Raw genomic sequence first — 19335 nt, forward strand, 5'->3', positions numbered from 1 at the left:
ATAATTTATTACCTGTTAATTTACAAAGATTATTTTTCAAAAGAGAAGGGGGGTATAATGTGAGGGGGAAACAGATTTTAAAACTGTTATTGCGCGTACCACCATGAAAGGTTTTTGTATTTCAATCCAGGAGGTAAGACTATGAGTGTGGAGCTGAGGTAATGTACGAGCCTGAATCAGTTCAAATATAGGTATAAATGTATAAACAGAAAGTACAGAGGGAAAGAAGGAATAACTTAATTTATGTGATAAATTGAAATGTATATTGGCAATTAAATGAATTTAATCACCCTTATCTTACATGATAAAGAAGAGGATAAACACTCCCTGAATCCAGTGACTTCTAAGTCAATAATACTGAATATAAAGGAACCTTGAATGGTGTGAATACTACCAGAGAGCTGCTACAGTGATGGCTAGCCTAGCTGGCTAGCTCAAGAGCTAAAATCAAGACACATTAAAATTTAAATGCTAATGATTAGCACGCGGCTAGCGCTATTAGCGATCTTTTATACACATCTCAAACAGCATAAATGACTCCGATTGGTTTTTAGAAAAACAGTATTTTGCGCCACAATTGAGCTAGCGCAATTAGCATAACACTCGCGTTAGCATTAGCATCCTTACCGGCGAAAGCTTGAGTAGGCTAGCTCACTGAGTCATGCAGCTTAGTTCTCTCGTTCACAGCTTTCAACCTAATGCACAAACAATATTTAAATATTTTCAACTAGAATTTTCTATGTAAATTTCAATCCTTTGGGTGATATTCTCATACCAGTCCTTGATGCTGTACGCTATTTTATTATGTTATTTGAGTTACCTGGTAAAGCAGTGTATAGCCTATATCGGCAGCTCTTATTTTGAAAGGTTCAAGGAACGGCAGAGTGTGGTTCAGGACCCGTGCAGGGTTCTCCCGCCGTGTGTGGCAATAAAGGAGCAGACGTGCAATGTTCAAGTCATCGAAGACTCCGTACTTTATTTTATATTTTCCCAAGTACATGAATCATAAACACTCTCGGTTACATTGGTGGCAGCGGTGGGATGCTTTGAGGACCCGCCGTAAGATAAGTTTGTTAAAGTTTTAGATAGTTAGCCGATGTTAGCCACTGCTAACACGCGCTTAGCCTAGCTTGTACAGTGAGGATGGTACACGAGTCTGTGCCGCATCTCGCCTGAGGACCTCACCTGTATCCTCCACCAACTACACGCCTTGTTTTTTTTTGTGTTGTTGTTTTGTGCCATGGACGGGAGGCACGTGTTCCGGGATGTTTTGGTGCCGCCTCAAGCGGTGCACCGGGACATGTTTTTTTTTCTCTTGCCGACTTTGTGACTTCTCTGGCTGACAGGCTGAGACCCTACACACACTGCCATTGCCTGCTGATTCTTCAGATAGCATCTCAGCTTCTCCCATCCACGCTCCCTCACTGCTGGAGGAGGGGTCGACACATGGGGACCGGGGGCCTGAAGAACCTCTGGCTGATGGTGGCCCTGGGGCTGCACTGGACACGACCGCCAGCAAGCCAGAACGGACTGTGTCTCGTTTTGGCAGGACTGTGAATCAGCCAGTTCGTTTCAAAGACTTTGCCATTTAAAAGTGACTTGTTTTGTTCAACTAATAAATGAAAAAAAAAAGATGTGAGTGTTCATGGTGAAATGTTGTCTTACTATTATGGCAGGCTGTATCAATGCCAATGATGTGTCCGAACACTATTCCCTGTGTATCAGCTATATCTGGTGTACGATTGGGATTGTGGGGGAATATGGTGTTGACGCTGTGTTGTTATGTGAGGCAGTTATTTGCTGTGATAATTGTGTTCTAGTGGCAGGTTTCTGTTTTTGTACATGTTTCTTGAATTTATGCTCTTAATTTTGTGAAACGAGGACGTTTCTTTTCGGAGGAGGGGAGGTATGTAAGCTAATTTATTATATTATTTGAGTTACCTGGTAAAGCAGTATATAGCCTATATCGGCAGCTCTTATTTTGAAAGGTTCAAGGAATGGGAGAGTGTGGTTCGGGACCCGTGCGGGGTTCTCCCGCCGTGTGCGGCAATAAAGGAGCAGACGTGCAATGTTCAACTCATCGAAGACTCCGTACATTATTTTATATTTTCCCAAGTACATGAATCCTAAACACCCTCGGTTACAATGCTTCTTCTCCGTTGAGTAAAGTGTGTTTTTTTTTCTATTAAAGTTTTTGGGCTATACACGCCACCCTCTGACCGATTAGAGAGTTGCACCTGGTAACCTTGTGTGGGTTCCACTATCAATACCAATCAATATACACGGTGTAGTTAGCTTGTAGCATCACATTAGCTTTTTACTTCTCTCGGCTGCATTAACTCTTCAAGCTTCGTATAAATGGTGTTCATCTGTAACGATTATCCAGCTGAACTAAACAGTTACACATAGAAACATGTGTTTGACACAGAGATTATTTACTGTGATCCAAAATGCAAAAGGAGAATTCAGGTTCGAACCCATGGCGAAGCTACTTCCTGCTTGGACTACAAAAATACGTCATCACTTTTGTTCTCTTTTGGCAAACGAGACATTGTGTTGAGCTCAGCTCGGTTAAGTGCAGATACAATGAGCTGAAGTTATTCTAGTAGTAATGCAGCGGCCCCCACTGCCCCCACAGCCACCGCAGTCTTCACAGCTACCACTGCTCCCACAGCCACCGCAGCCCCAACAGCCACCACGGCCTTCACAGCGGCAAGTCCAACAGCAATCACTGAGAGCACTACAGCACTGGTCTCTGCCGCCTTTCTGGCCTTCTTTCCCTGTTCTTTCTTCAGAGCTTTTATTTTCTCTTCTATTTCTTTTTGAAGAGCTTCTTTCAGCTCTTTCTCCTTCTTGACGTCTTTCTTAGCTTCCTTTAACTTTTGCTCATATTCTTCTTTTATTTTCCTCTCCAGTTCCTCCCGCTCTTTGCGCGTTTCCTCCTGTTTCAAGATTCGCTCTTTCTCCTTTTCAATCGCCCTTTCTGCTTTCTGAAACATCTCAGTGGTGTAATGGTTTTGTGTATTTTTTTCTGTTATTTTTCTGATCTTGTTGAGCAGCTCTCTCGTCTGAGAACCATCCTTCAGGTTGTTATCAAAGACTTGGTACTGGCCGTTACATTTAGCCACGAGCTCCTGCAGGTCTTCACTTTTCTTTAAGAACTCCTCGATAGCTTGTCCTCCAAGCTGGTCACCATGGGTAAAGAGAACCATGCTGAATTTGTCTGCTTCTTCTCCAAACAATTCCTGAATCTTCTCCACCGTCTTCTTTTCTTCTTCTGTGAATCGACGCAGTTCGATGACGACCAGGAAGATGTGGGGTCCAGGAGAAGCATATGAAATACACTGGACGATATTTGCACGTGTCGTCTCTTCGTCAGTTTTGGTGTCAAACAGACCTGGAGTGTCGATGACAGAAACCTTCTGACCATCCACCTCACCGTACGCCTTAGCGCACTCCTCGGTCACAGATTCAGGGGAGAAATCACACTCAAAGCACTTGTGTCCCAGGATGGTGTTTCCTGTGGCGCTCTTCCCGGCTCCGGTCTTCCCCACTATCACGATCCGGATCTCCTCATTGTTGTAAATGGTTGGTTCTGATTGGATAGAGGAAAATAAAAGAACAGCATTAAGGCTTTAGGTGGTTATACGATTATCTAAACCAGAGTTTAAATTCCTAATCTTTTGTTTGTTTTCACATGAGTCATTCTTCAAAATGTGAAACTCTCCAAAAGAGGGGAAAGAAAGAAAACCTTGGAAACCAGACTGTTTGATGCTGTATGATATGATACAAGGCACATTTATATGGTGCAATACATTAAGATACGCTGAGGTATCATACAAACAAACCAAATTATACGACCCAACGAGATGTGCAGGGGCGGGTCAAAAGCCACACGCCTCATTTACATGCATGTGTGGCATTGCTCCAGAAGCGGACCTCAGCCCACGCTTTGAGTTTGTGCAGGCATGGGGTCGAGAATGAGCAGGGAGACAAGGGAGGCATGTGATTGGTTCATCAGATCGGTACCTTGTAGCAGACATCGATCAACTTTTTTATTGGCATACTGCTACAGATGATGGATTTTCTTTGTGTTTTTTTTTCAGAGCACATGAGTTATTAATTTCTGTGAGGACATAAAGACAATTTCAAACCACGTCTTAAAAAGTGGATCTGGAGAAAATTTCCTACCCAGCCTATAAAAACTATCATAAAACACCACATCTACAAACTATGTCTCCTGTGTTATACACGAGTCCTGCAATCTTCAACGGAGATCTGAACAGCAAAGTCACTGCCATATCGGACTACATCAACTTCTGCATTCATACCACCATACCAGTAAAAATCATAAAAAAGTACCCCAACTCAAAACCCTGGATCACCCCCGACATCAAGAATAGCCTCAGAGAAAAGCACAGAGCCTTCAGGCTCAAAGACACTACTGGTCTCAGATCAGCAAACAGAGACATCAAGAATAAAATCTTCATGGCTAAAATCCAATTCAAAAACAAACTCGAGCATAAGTTCAGCAACATGAATACAAAAGAAGCCTTCCAAATGGTAAAATCCCTCACCGGATACGAACCCACCCACAACAAAACAAAATCTCATGCCACCCACCCCCCCCCCCCCCCCCCACTGAACTGAACTCCTTTTTCAACCGCTTCGACACACAGGACTTAAGAATCATGTAACGCTCCCTTTATAAAGATAAACTTAGATACAAAGTGTATGCTACTTCATAAATTAAATGTACTGACTTACCTTTATTGTCGACCATACTTGGGTTCTGGAGAGAGCAGCTGGTGTGTTTCTAAGCTGAAGAAGAAATGTGTTATGTCTGTCTGTGACAACTCTTTTTTATAACAGAGCCTCGCCCTGTTCACCCAGCAACATTTACAAGAAGTGAATACTTTTCCCCGACATGGACAAAGTGCAGGTGAAATCAAACTGCCTTTAAAGCCCTCACCTGACTGTGTCATATCCATAAGTTCAGACTGAGTTTGTTTTTTATATTCTTTGACTTCTTTATTTGAGTTACTGACTTCTCTCTTTATTCAGGGAGTCATAGTGTGTCTTTCACGTTTTACAGTCCTCCCCAACACAAGCAGCAACCCTTTGTTGTTGAAAAATGATGCTGATGTGGAAGTTCAAAGTCCTGCAGTGTGTGGAGGGTCAGCATGAGACATCCAATCTGTCACACCAGTATTTATGACACTCTTCTTGTTATTTTAGCGTAACACGCCCTCGCTAGTTTACTCTGTTGAATTTATACAGTGAGTGGGTGAATGTTTTTAAGTAGAGAACTTCTGAAGACATTTAAAGAAACCTTCTTGTACTTTACTTCTCTGTTCGCTGTGTCATTTACTTCAACTACATTTAATCTCAAAAGCAAAAAAAAACCTTCTCGCTCCTTTGAATTTATAGAAAATGTGTAGTTTACCTGATACTGTAATTACTCCTCAGATTCATATTAATATTATTCAATGTGATCAATACATTAATTATCAAATGTATCAATGTGGGAGTTCACAGGGGTAACCGTCCATTATCATACTGCTTTTCACATTCTGGAGTGGATCCACAGCACTTAGGGATATGCAACAGAATGTAAATAAATAAAAACATTCAATATCACTCAGTTAAGATTAGCTCCAAATTTATCAGCTGCAACAACAAAATAGACACTTTAATGTATCAAAAATTGGATTAAGATAATTAATGTTCTTTTGGCAATTATTCAAAGCTACAACATTTTTTATTTCACCTTTAGATTTAATTTTTTATCAACGTATCCAAAAAGTGCTATTTACATCTACTCCTGTATGTTTTACAAAGACTTTTAAAAGCAATGAAACTAATGCAGTATTTTATTTTTAATCCATTCAGTAGACTCACTCACATTATTAAAACAATATGAGAACAATGACACAATGTTAAAATAATAAACACAATCTTTTTTAGCAGGTTTAGTTTTTCCACTTGTCATTATTTGCCATAAGTTGTTCGCCATATTTGCCATAAATTAATCGTGTTAATGCCGCTTGTAATGTATTTGATATATGTGCTTTTATTTTAAGAATCATGAGCGCCCTCTGCTGGTGCCCCTGCAGACGTGCGTCATGAGCCCCGTGTCCCGTTGCTAGGCTACACTCTTCTATCCTCGTGCCCGTTGCTAGGCTACACTCTCCGTGGTGAGTTGACTTCTTAAAAGCTCCGCTAAAAAACGTTAAAATAATGAGTTTTTCTGAGTAAAAGTAAGTTTAATTCACGTCTCATGTTTCAGAAACCCTCTTAATATAATTATCAAACACTTTGGTGATAAAATTAATTTGTTTTAGTTGAGTTCTTTAAACTCAGCACGTTTTTATGCTTTGCTAGCTGAGTCTTAGCTTCATCATTTGTTGTTGTTGTGTCGCTGACTTCACCAACTGTTAGTTTGATTTTCTTTTTCTCTGTTTAAATAAATACTGGAGTTTATAACCACAGAAGTGTCTGTGACAGAGACTTACATTTTATACATGTTAAATGTTTGTCCAGTCTACATGATCCTGTCCCTGCTGTGTGAATGTTAGAGCTGTTAACCACCAAAGTGTCTGTGTGACTGATCTAATTCTTCTTCTGTTATTATCAGAATAAACAGCTGCTGGAGCCAAAAGTGAGTTTTTCTACCTGGTTCATCAAACAACACAATGGTGAGTACACAACCAGCACACTTGTAGTTAAAACAGAAGATTAAAGACCTTACTCTTTGTTATATAATGTTACAAAGACCCAACATTAATCAATATTGATCAACCTGAATTCCAGTCTCTCGTCTCTCTTTGTTCACAAATAAAACTACAGACTCTGATACAACATTTTATTAAATGGATGAAGTCAAATCAGATTAAAGCACATTTGGATGATGCAGTTTGCTTTACAAGTATTCAGAGAAGATTGAAGCACTTTTCTAACAGAAGTCGACCTGAAACATCTGACAGTTAAAACAAATCCTCTCAGCTGTGTTTCAATGTTTCATGAAAAGACCTGAGTTTGATGACGTGAAAGTACATTTGATTATAAAAAACATTATTACACACTTTAAAGCTTTTATACTTCAGATAATAAGATTAAAACACATTTTATATTATATATACGTTTAATTTGTGTGTAAAATAAAAGCATTTAATTTCAATCATAAACATTTGCAGGTTGAACACTGAGGGACTTTTACTATGAAACAGTCACAGGAAGATAATGAGCCTTTCAGATAGGCTGCAGGATGTGCTACGCTGTGTTAGCTTCCCTCCCGTTGAGAGGGGTCTGTCTGCGGGCTGCTACAGAGAGAACGTGTACCTGTCCAAATCTCAGCAGAGAACCAGGACAGATGTCTGAAACCATGACTTTAGACCTCAAAGAAACTCGGATGTTTCAGCTGGAGGACAGACACAGGTAAGAGCATTTTCCTGAGACATCATATACTAAAGTATAATACAACGATGACTCCATCCTCTTCTGCTCTTCTCTGCCTCTCTTCTAGCATTCTCTTCATGTTCTTTCTTCAGTGCTTCAGTTTTCTCTTCTAATTCTTTTTGTTGAGCTTCTCTCAGCTCTTTCTGCTTCTGCTCATTTTCTTTCGCTTCCTTTAATTGTTGCTGAAGCTTTTCCTTTTCTTCCCTCTCCTTTTTCTCCTGTGCTTTGCGCAATTGCTCGTCTCTCTCTCTCTGGATTCTCTCTTTCTCCTTTGCGTCTTCAGCTTCCTTTAACTTTTTCTCATATTCTTCTTTTATTTTCCTGTCCTTTTTCTCCTGTTCTTTACGCATTTGCTCTTCTCTCTGTTTCTGGATTCTCTCTTTCTCCTTTGCTTCTTTCTCAAGTTTCTTTAACTTTTGCTCATATTCTTCTTTTATTTTCCTCTCCACTTCCTCCCGCTCTTTGCTCATTTGCTCCTCTCTCTCTTTCAGGATTCTCTGTTTCTCCTCTTCAATCGCCCTCTCTGCCTCCTGAAACATCTCAGTGGTGTAATGGTTTCCTCTGTTATTTTCTGTTATTTTTCTGATCTTGTTGATGAGCTCAGTGACCTGAGAACGATCAGAGAGCTTGTTATCAAAGACTTGGTACTGGTTGTTACATTTGGCCACGAGCTCCTGCAGGTCTTTGCTTTCCCCTAAGAACTCCTCGATAGGTTGTCCTCCAAGCAGGTCACCATGGGTAAAGAGAACCATGCTGAATTTGTCTGCTTCCTCTCCAAAGATTTCCTGAATCTTCTCCACCGTCTTCTTTTCTTCTTCTGTGAATCGGCCCAGTGTGATGACGATCAGGAAGATTTGGGGTCCAGGAGAAGCATATTGAATACACTGGATTATGTTTGCATGTGTCGTCTCTTCATCAGTGTGGGTGTCAAACAGACCTGGAGTGTCGATGACAGAAACCTTCTGACCATTCACCTCACCGTCCTCCTTAGAGCAGTCTGCTGTCACAGATATTGGGGAGAATTTTGATTTAAATCTTTTCCCTCCCAGGATGGTGTTTCCTGTGGCGCTCTTCCCAGCTCCGGTCCTCCCCACCATCACGATCCGGATCTCCTCATTGTTGTAAATGGTTGTTTCTGATTGGATGAAATGAAAAGAACAACATTAAGGGTTTTAGGTGTACATTTGATTATCCAAACCTGATCTTATTCAGTCAATTTGTTTTGTTTTGTTTTTCTGAACAACCAGATTTCAGATTGAAGAATAAATCGAGTCCACTAGTTGGAATGTTTAAGTTAAATCCTGGTGTATTTATTATTCTGAGCTTTTATATTTTACACAATTTTAGTACTTTTCTAGCAGCAACATCCAGGATCTTCTAAATATTTTAGGGCTCAAAGAGATGTAATTTAAAAGGAAAAGTACCACATGTAAGTGCAAAGAAAGCTGCTAGCAGTCTGAAGCATCGCTAACACTTTAAATTAAGGTCACAATATTTATCATTTAATTGCTTTTTAGCATGTTCATTAGTAGCACACTGGCTGTCGTTATTAAGAGCTTCATAGCAGAGCCCGACCGATCATTTGTTTTGATCAAGTGACTGTCGTTACTGACTTATTTTATCTCTGATATGCTGAAATATTTAGGTTTATTCAATTTAGGTTCATTTTTTATTCTTATATAGTTTTTTTAATAATTGTTTCTTTCCATAAATTCTTTTGTTCAATTTTAATAAAAGTCTTCATTATGAATCTTTATGACAAGTTTTTTATAACCACATGAAGAGATCAATGCAATAAATCTTAGTATATCTATTTGTATCCATAAAGATTAAAGACAGATATAAGACAGATATCAACCAAATATATCAGAAATGTTTTTCTCTCTAAAAATGGTTTCAGCATCAACCCCCAAAATCTCAAATCAGTCAGGCCCTCCTTTAGAGTACCTTACTCTGTACGACCATGGTTTAAAGCGAATTTTTTATTATAATTTATTTAACCAGGTAATTAAGCCATTGAGATCAAGATCTCTTTAACAAGTGTAAACGAGCCAAGAGGGCAGCAGCACACGTCATGATAAATAGACCATGATTAAAAAAACTTGACAGACAATAAGTTCAGAAAAAACAACAATTACAACTAGACAATTCCTGCAGAAATTGTGAGGGTGGTTGCCCTCTATGCACATCGCACTGTGTGCTAAACAATTAATAGATAGATAGATAGATAGTTTATTGATCCCGAGGGAAATTCAGGGCATCCAGTAGCAGTATACAGACAGGCAGGACACAAGACATTGGTTACAATACAAGACATTGGTTACAACACACCTGCTGTCCCCCCTCCCCTCTCTATACAATAATCCCCCAGTGTATTATTGTGTCAGTGGTATGAAAAAAAATATATACTTCCATTTGTACCTGTTGTCTTCCTCACAATATTAAATCAGACATTGTGTAAAAGTCTTTTCACTCCTTTGCCTGTTATATACTCACTCTAAAGCAAAGATGTCTTCTCACTCAATAATTAATGCATGTGATGATGATGTGCTTTGACACAATCCCTGGCATGCTCTTCTGTAAACTCACTGTCAAATGGTTCAAAGAGCGTTGGTCACAAAAGTTGTTGTGAAGTTTAACATTGCCACAGATGGACCACCCGCCGCTTTGAAGCTCACAGAGTCCAAACTGTTCCTCCTTTATTCCTGTAAACGTGACGGGTGAAAGAGGGCAAGTTTCCATATGTTTTGAGGGTAAATTTATTCATGTGGGGTGAACATTGTGGTCAGTAGAGCAATTTGTTTGAGATTTTTAAAGTATGTCAGAGCACTATCCCCTCTAGTGATGATGTCATCACTCTAACTCTGAACACCTGCTGCTCACTGATTGGTTGACATTCAGCTTTGATCTGCCAGAACATTCCATCAATGTATTTGAATGGGCTTACCACTGCTCGCAAAACCTCAAATATCTTGAAAACTAAACATGATATCACCGATCCGTTTGGACTGTGAGCGACAGCACAAATAGACGCACGTTTTGATTTATTTTCATCTAACAGTCAGACTGGGACCACAGTCGCAATTTTAAAACATGAGTAAAAACTGAAATTCTGGACATCAGTTAGAGTGAGAGGCCAATGTGTGTGTATGTGGTGCGTGACTGTCAAACAAATGGCTCCCCTGGGAGACTGAAACATTCTATGTTTTTACTTTTTGCTTTATGAGTGAGAGGACACTCAGAGCTTTATTTAGATGTATTTTGTTTATATATGCGAGCAACAATGGCCTCAGGATGGAGATTTACAAATATGTTTATGTGTGGTTTGCCTTTCAGGCAACCACCCTAATGAACAGATCAGTTTACAGGTAAAGTGCAGAGTCGTGATGACAGATTTACACACACAGGCACTGTCTGATTGTCCTTTAAGGTCGAGCCAAAGGCTTTAAGTGAAATGAGGTCGGCCATTTTAAAGTCTAATAGGCCTCAAACTAAGAGTTTGCCTTCATGAACTCCTAAATGCTGCTTATTAAGAGAAAGTTAGGAAGGTGTCGTAGGTGATTTTAATCTTAATATGCTTTTTGCTTACTTTTACCTTATAAGGGCATACTAAGCAAAGCATATTAAAGAGCATATTGCAGGTTAAAAAAAAGTTTAAATTAACACTTCATGTTGTCTGATAAGGGCTGTAGAATAAGTACATAAATTTTCTGTATGTTCTTCTGTCGTACTCGTCTGATATGTTATTTGTTTGTTTTGGCTCTGTGCCAACTTCTACTTTTATAGTTTTATAGTTTTTATAGTACTATACTATATAGTTTTTATAGTACACTTTCAGTGTATAACTTTATGTATCCTATGGATACTTCTTCGTGCCTTCATGGAAATAGCAGCGGAAAACTTTCTTATTCAAGGGAGACGCTGCTCTCGCTCCGGACAGCGGGACAAGCCGGCGTCGTTCACCCGATACCAGAGGAGCTGAGGCGGCGGTATAGAGGCTGTAGAGCCGGGGCTCTGCTAAGAGCTAAGCTAGCAGCTAAGCGATGGAAGTACAAGCCCTCGGTTCCGGTGATAGTTATGGGGAACGTAAACTGTCTAACCAACAAGACAGACGAGCTGGCTGCTCTCGTGAAGAACAACCGGACATTTAGAGTGCAGTTTAATGTGCCTCACAGAAACCTGGCTGACTCAAAACACCCCGGACGCTAACGTGGATCTACCGGGCTTTACTACAGTGCGAGCGGACAGAGACACGAAACGCAGCGGCAAACGGAAAGGAGGAGGACTCGCGCTGTTTATTAACAACAGATGGTGCCACCATGGACATGTTACTGTGAAGGAGGCAACGTGCAGCAAAGACATCGAGCTGCTGGCGGTGGGTCTCCGTCCTTACTACATGCCGAGGGAGTTCTCTCACGCGATCGTGGTCTGTGTTTACATTCCACCCCGTGCACACGCCGAAACTGCGTGTGACGTCATCCACTCTAACATCGCGAGATTACAAACACTGCACCCTGATGCTTTCATTGCCATCTCAGGGGACTTTAACCATGTTACATTGAACTCCACACTACCGGACTTTCACCAGTTTGTAAGCTGTCCCACCAGGAAGAACAGGACAATAGACCTCCTGTATGCAAACACCCCCCTACCACCTCTGGGTAAGTCCGATCACAACCTGGTCCTACTCAAGCCACAGTACAAGACTAAGATCCAGAGACAACCGGTAACAACACGCACCTTCAGAAAGTGGTCTCCTGAGGCAGAGGAGGCGCTCAGAGACTGTTTTGAGACCACGGACTGGAGTGCCCTGCAAGAGACTCATGGTGATGACATTGAGGGGGTCACACACTGCACAACTGACTACATGAACTTCTGTATGGACGTTGTGGTTCCCACTAAAACTGTGCGCTGCTTCCCGAATAACAAGCCCTGGATCACCAGCGATGTCAAGAAGATCCTTAACAGGAAGAAAAGGGCATTCAAGGAGGGAGACCAGGCAGAGCTGAAGCGTGTGCAGGGGGAACTCAAGGTCAGACTCCGAGAAGCAAAGGAGGAGTACAGAAGGAAGGTAGAGCAGAAGCTGCAGCAGAACAACATGAGGGAGGTCTGGGAGGGCATGAAAACCATCACAGGCTGCAAGAAGAAAAATAACAACGCAGAAGACGGGGACCCTGAGAGAGCAAACCAGCTCAACTTGTTTTTTAACAGGTTTGACTGCCCCGTCGCTGCAGCCAGTGCCTGTCCCCCCAGCACCCCCCTACACACCCCCTCACTCCCCCCAACACCTCCCCCCCTCTCACTCCCCCCAACACCTCCACCAGGACAAACACAACCCCCAAAGACAATCCATCCCCCCTCCCCCCCACCATCACCAGAGACCAGGTTAGAAAGGAGCTGAAGAGACTCCGCCCCAGGAAGGTAGCAGGCCCAGACAAGGTGTGTCCCAGGATGCTAAAGGCCTGCTCTGCTGAGCTGGGGGAGCCACTTCAGCATATCTTCAACATGAGCCTGCGGCTTGGGAAGGTTCCTGTACTCTGGAAGACCTTGTGCCTCACCCCCGTCCCCAAGAAGAAAAACCCCAGCGAGCCAGGCGACTTCAGACCAATCGCTCTGACATCCCACGTTATGAAGACCTTTGAGCGGCTGCTGCTCCAACACCTCAGACCCCAGGTCCAACACGCACAGGATCCCCTGAAGTTTGCATACCAGGCAAAGGTGGGCGTGGACGATGCCATCCTCTATCTTCTACACAGGGCTTACTCTCATCTGGACAAAGGGAGCAGCGTGATGAGAATCATGTTCTTTGATTTCTCAAGCGCCTTCGACACCATCCATCCCCTCCTACTGAGAGACAAGCTGACCGAGATGAGGGTGGACTCACACCTGGTGAGGTGGATCATGGACTACCTCACAGAGAGACCACAGTACGTCAGTCTGAAGGACTGCACATCTGACACTGTGGTCAGCAGCACCGGAGCACCACAGGGGACTGTGCTCTCCCCTGTCCTGTTCACCCTGTACACCTCTGACTTCCAGTATAACTCTGAGCTCTGCCACATGCAGAAATACTCGGACGACACTGCGATAGTTGCTTGTGTCAGGGATGGACAGGAGGAGGAGTACAGGAGCCTGATCGAGGACTTTGTGACGTGGTGCAGTGCCAACCATCTGCAGCTAAACACCTCCAAGACCAAGGAGATGGTGGTGGACTTCCGAAGGAACAAACCACATCTAGAACCTGTTTCCATCGGGGGGGTCGACGTGGAGGTGGTCAGGACCTACGGGTATCTGGGGCTGCAGCTGGATGACAAGCTGGACTGGTCGCCTAACATGGACACTACCTGCAGGAAGGGACAGAGTTGTCTGTACTTCCTGAGAAGGCTGGGGTCGTTCAACATCTGCAAAAAACTGCTGCAGATGTTCTACCAGTCTGTGGTGTCCAGCGTCCTCTTCTACGCCGTGGTGTGCTGGGGAGGAAGCTGCAAGAAGAGGGACGCAGCACGCCTGGACAGACTGGTGAGGAGGGCCGGCTCTGTGGTGGGCACAGAGCTGGACTCACTGGTGACAGTGGTAGAGAGGAGGACACTGGACAAAATGCTCTCCATCATGGACAACACACACTACCCTCTGCACAGCACCTTCACCGGTCAGAGAAGCATGTTCAGTGACAGACTGCTGTCACAGTCATGCTCCACGGACAGACTCAAGAACTCTTTTGTCCCCCTATAGGCCATCAGACTGTATAACACTTCACTGTCACAGCAGGGAAGAAGCACACGGTGAACCCTGGACTCATTTTTCACTTTTTTTTTTCGCACTCCTCATCTGCACCACTGACCTCAGAGTCAGCCTCCAGTTGGACACTTTAACGCATATTGATAGTCACCTTACTGAGCACAGGTCACTTTAACGATCATCACTCTAATCATCTGGTTCCACCCTACTGTATTGTTATGCTACATCTGTAAGGGTTGACATGATCACCCTAACTAGGTCAAGTTTCACTCTATTGTCTTCAACACTTAATGCTAATCTGCTCCTCAATAGTTGGGTACTTAAATAGCAATCACCCGAATCATCCCTGGTCTCACCTCTTTGTTTAGGACACTTAATGCAAATCACTGCTCACTGTTTTAACGACTGTTTAACGACTGTACTCACACCTCGGGCATAAGCTCAAAGACCTCTGTACATACACCCAGCACACACAGCACACATGCTTCTCTCTCCTCACAGGTTAGGTACATTATGCTATATAAGTTTAAGTTTAATGCTAATGCCAACTGCACAGGTTTAACCTTTACTCTTAGTCACATAGGGGCTGCTAAATCTTGTTTGGGGGATTATTGTATAGAGAGGGGAGGGGGGACAGCGGGTGTGTATTGCATTGTAACTGATGGTTTGTACTGTAAGCAATGTCTTGTGTCTTGTGTCCTGCCTGTCTGTATACTGCTACTGGATGCCCTGAATTTCCCTCAGGATCAATAAAGTATCTATCTATCTATCCATCTATCCATCTATCTATCCATCCATCCATCCATCCATCCATCCATCCGTCTGTGTGCGTGTGTGCGCAGGGGGGAAAGACGGAACGCGCAGTTTGGAAACAAACAGAAACACAAGCTTTACGTCTGTCGGTCCTCTATCCCATTAAAACTTTGAATACATATAATAATATATGTGCAAAAGCACACATTAAACTGTGGAGTGTGTGCGCTGTTGTGCATGTTTGTGTGGATTACGTGCGCTGTGAACTCACGTCAGGAGAATCCTGCACCATACACTGTATTTTCTATAACAACGTGAGCACTGGGCTGCATCAGGAATAAACAATAAAGACATAGTGCTGCATTTGCACAGGCCGTGTAATCGGGTTCTATGTCACACAACAGGTTCAGAATAATAAGCCAGTGGACCATTATATGTAAAGGAATACATGTTTTCTTCCTCTTTATTGACAGGAGTAACACTTGGATCCATGATTTTCTACGTTAAACAGATGGGGATTCAGCGGGACTCCCTCATGTTACGTCACAGCCGAATGCGGAAGTAAAGAGCAAAGACTAAAACGTCTCCAGGAGACCCTGTGGGTTATTAATTTCTGAATTTCCTTAAAAACAGTATTGTTCACATATTTTCCTATGATTAGTTAAGTTTTGTCTTTAACCTGCAATATGCTCTTTAAATTAAAGATTAAATGATTAAAGAGGTGTAATGATACGTGGTAGTGAGTCAGAACAGACAGGATGCCTCCTGCAGCACAGACTCTTCACTGTTGAAGTCATGGGCTGATATTTCCCACACAAGCACCTATCAAACTAAACTCACCTCTCTGTCTTTGTCACTATGGTCACTAGTGTGATGACTTAAAGAACACAGCGATTTCGGGCATGTCCGATTATAGTTTGGAGTTTGCGCGGCGCACATTCGGGTGCATAGTGTAAGTGGCTTGATTATTCATAGTGTGTTGCAGCCAGCACGGCGATATTGCAAGGAGGGTCCACAGAGGGTCTGAACGCCCTGCTGTGCATGTCCAAGATTTTGTAACAATTCCAAAGTCTTCGCGCCGACCGTGTTGCAATGACTGGCAACAGAGCCTTATGCCATTGAACATTTTCTGTCCTTTAAAATGGATGGGTGTGAAGAAATGTGAGTACTGAGGAGGTCCGTTCTGACTGCTTTGCAAGCAAGCAGACTCATGTGTCACATTAACAAGGTCGAAGTAAAACAACAAGATATACAACAGAAAATATTCATGATAAGTCAATGACCTCAGGAGATCTGACATGGAATATATCTGGTGTGATGAACACATTTGGGGTTTTTTGACTGTTCAATTGATTATTTGATAACAGCTGCACTTGAACACAAGCCTGAATCTTCATTATAACTGAGCCTCATCCTGTTCACTCCTCCCAGCAGCATTTACAAGAAGTGAATACTTTTCCCCGACATGGACAAAGTGCAGGTGAAATCAAACTGTCTTTATCGCCCTCACCTGTCATATCTCAAAGTTCAGACTGAATTATGATTCTCTTTATTTACTACCAGGTTTTGATTGTTCTGATAACAGGCATGAGCATTAAAACAACTTTAATGAAACATGTTTGTGATTGCATGTTCATATTGTTCTGATAGCTGTTTGTTTTTGCTGGTGAGGAAAAGAGAACCTGTTAACTTCTTTTGCCTGATTGAAAAGTGATTAAAATGTTTTACTGATGAGAGAAAATAAAAACAATGATATATCCTGTTAACTCTGCCTAAAAGCTTTTATTAAGTTTGATTTATAACATATTTAATATGTGTATATGTTGTCAATAACACATCCATGAAACAAAATGGCTGGTTTATCAATTCAAGATCAATGATGATTTATAGGTGATGCAGAAATGGTGATGAAAATGGTCAGGAATATTAATTTATGCACAAATTCGCTTCTCTCACAATTTATATACAAGACCTATTGTGAATTGGGTCGCGATGGTTTGTCCTTGTCTGGACCTCTACGGCACCCGCCTCACCCGCAAAGCAACCCACATTGTGAGTGAGCCCACCCACCCCTCACACAGCCTCTTCAGCCTCCTGCCATCGGGGAGACGGTACCGCAGCCTGCGGGCCGGCTCTACCAGACTGAGAAACAGCTTCTTCCACCAAGGTCTCAGGAAGCTGAACTCTCTCCCCTCTCTCCCCTCCCTTCCCTCTCTTCCTTCCCTTCCCTCTCTTCCTTCCCTCTCTTCCCTCTGCCCCCATGAACACTGAACGTTGAAACCTCCTCCTGTTTGAACATTGTAACTGGTTACCACCGAGAACTCTGGACATTTATTACAAGTTTCACTTTTTCTCCAATCTTGTTTTAGATTCCATTTTATTTAACTTTGTACTTTTTGCACATTTAGATTTTATTAATGTAAATACTATTTATCTTATTTCACCTCATTTGATTTTATGTTTTACCTTCTTTTATCTACATTGCACCGTGGGGAGGAGGGAAACGTAAGTTTGATTTCACTGTCTGTCTGACGTATTTTGGAATTGACAATAAAGTAAAGCTTGAACCTTGAACCTACATAAGGATTGAAGATAGATATGAAAACAATATCGACCAGGTATTTCAAATCAGTCGGGCCCTACCTTCGAGTACCTTACTCTATAAGAAAATAGTTTTAAAGCTAATAAGCCTCTAACTAAGAGTTTGCCCTCATTACCTCCTGAATATTTATTAATATTAAGAGAAAGTGAAGAAGGTTGTTAACATTTCTCACTTTTACATTATAAGGGAATATTAAGATCATAATTCATGTTCAGAAACTTCCTATCTATCAATAAGCAGTAAGCAGTTATCTGTGATTACTGGTGTATGTGCATTGTGATAACAGCTGGGTACGGATTCACAGCTTCTTTTTATTTAAATACAGATAGTTATTGTATATGAGTAATATTGGTATTGTACAATTTAACTTGACACATTATTTGGTTATTGTTCACTGATTCCAGGAAGGTGCCCCGTTCTCAATCGATTATTATATATCATTAATATTAATTTAAAAGCCAAATTGACTTCATTAAAACCCAAACATAATCTGTGCCAGTGTACGAGGTCTTTAAAACCCAACAGATTCAATGTGTATGCTACTTCATAAATTAAATATACTGACTTACCTTTATTGTCGGCCATGTTTGGGTGTTGGAGAGAGCAGCTGGTGTGTTTCTGAGCTGAAGAAGAAAAGTGTTCAGTCTGTCTGTGACACTCTTCATTATAACAGAGCCTCATCCTGTTCACTCCTCCCAGCAACATTTACAAGAAGTGAATACTTTTCCCCGACATGGACAAAGTGCAGGTGAAATCAAACTGTCTTTATAGCCCTCACCTGTCATATCTCAAAGTTCAGACTGAATTATGATTCTCTTTTTTTACTACCAGGTTTTGATTGTTCTGATAACAGGCATGAGCATTAAAAAAACTTTAATGAAACAGGTTTTTGATTGCCTGTTCATATTGTTCTGATAACTGTTTGTTTTTGCTGATTTTAATCACCAGCAAAAACAAACAGCTATCAGAACAGAATAATATATCCAGGTTGGATTACTGTCATTCTCTTTCTTATCAGTTTTCTCGACAGAGCTGGTTAGCATACTGTAGCTTCCAACTGAGCAATATGGCCGTTAAGTTTCGATTCTGGCCGTGTTCAGAAATAAAACTACAGACTCTGATACTGATACTAGACTCTGTGTGGAATAATTACGCTGGGCTACAACTTCATGATGGGCTATTGATTAAAACAAAATAATGACACAATGGTTTAAAACATTAACACAATCTTTTTTAGCAGGCTTAATGATTCCACTTATCATCATCTACTATAATTCATTCTTACTTTACTATTTTAATCGTATTTAATGCTGTTTGTAATGTATTTGATACCATGTACTTTTATTTTGTAAGTTCCATGAGCGCCCTCTGCTGGGGCCCCTGCAGAGGTGCGTCATGAGCCCCGTGTCCGGTTGCTAGGCTACACTCTTCTATCCTCGTGTCCGTTGCTAGGCTACACTCTCCGTGGTGAGTTGACTTCTCATAAGCTCCGCTAAAAACCGTTAAAATAAGTGAGTTTTTCTGAGTAAAAGTAAGTTTAATTCATGTCTCATGTTTCAGAAACCCTCTTAATATAATTATCAAACACTTTGGTGATAAAATTAATTTGTTTTAGTTGAGTTATTTAAACTCAGCACGTTTTTATGCTTTGCTAGCTGAGTCTTAGCTTCATCATTTGTTGTTGTTGTGTCGCTGACTTCACCAACTGTTAGTTTGATTTTCTTTTTCTCTGTTTAAATAAATACTGGAGTTTATTACCACAGAAGTGTCTGTGACAGAGACTT

The 19335-nt window shown here is 41.7% G+C and overlaps 1 protein-coding gene across 1 annotated transcript; it reads right to left on the minus strand.

Annotated features, from left to right (window-relative positions):
- Positions 1-2597: 2597 nt before the first annotated feature.
- LOC306826290 (GTPase IMAP family member 8-like) lies at positions 2598-18412 on the minus strand (the record flags this gene model as incomplete). The annotated part of the gene is made up of 3 exons (XM_079347489.1): positions 18121-18412; positions 7468-8593; positions 2598-3633 (listed from the first exon to the last, which is right to left on the minus strand). Exons 1-3 carry the CDS (start codon positions 18254-18256, stop codon positions 2598-2600), a joined length of 2298 nt encoding a protein of 765 aa, XP_079203615.1. The 5' UTR covers positions 18257-18412.
- Positions 18413-19335: the final 923 nt, after the last annotated feature.

The sequence above is a fragment of the Symphodus melops genome (genome assembly GCF_947650265.1).
Source record: "Symphodus melops genome assembly, chromosome: 7".
Classification (NCBI taxonomy): Eukaryota; Metazoa; Chordata; class Actinopteri; order Labriformes; family Labridae; genus Symphodus; species Symphodus melops.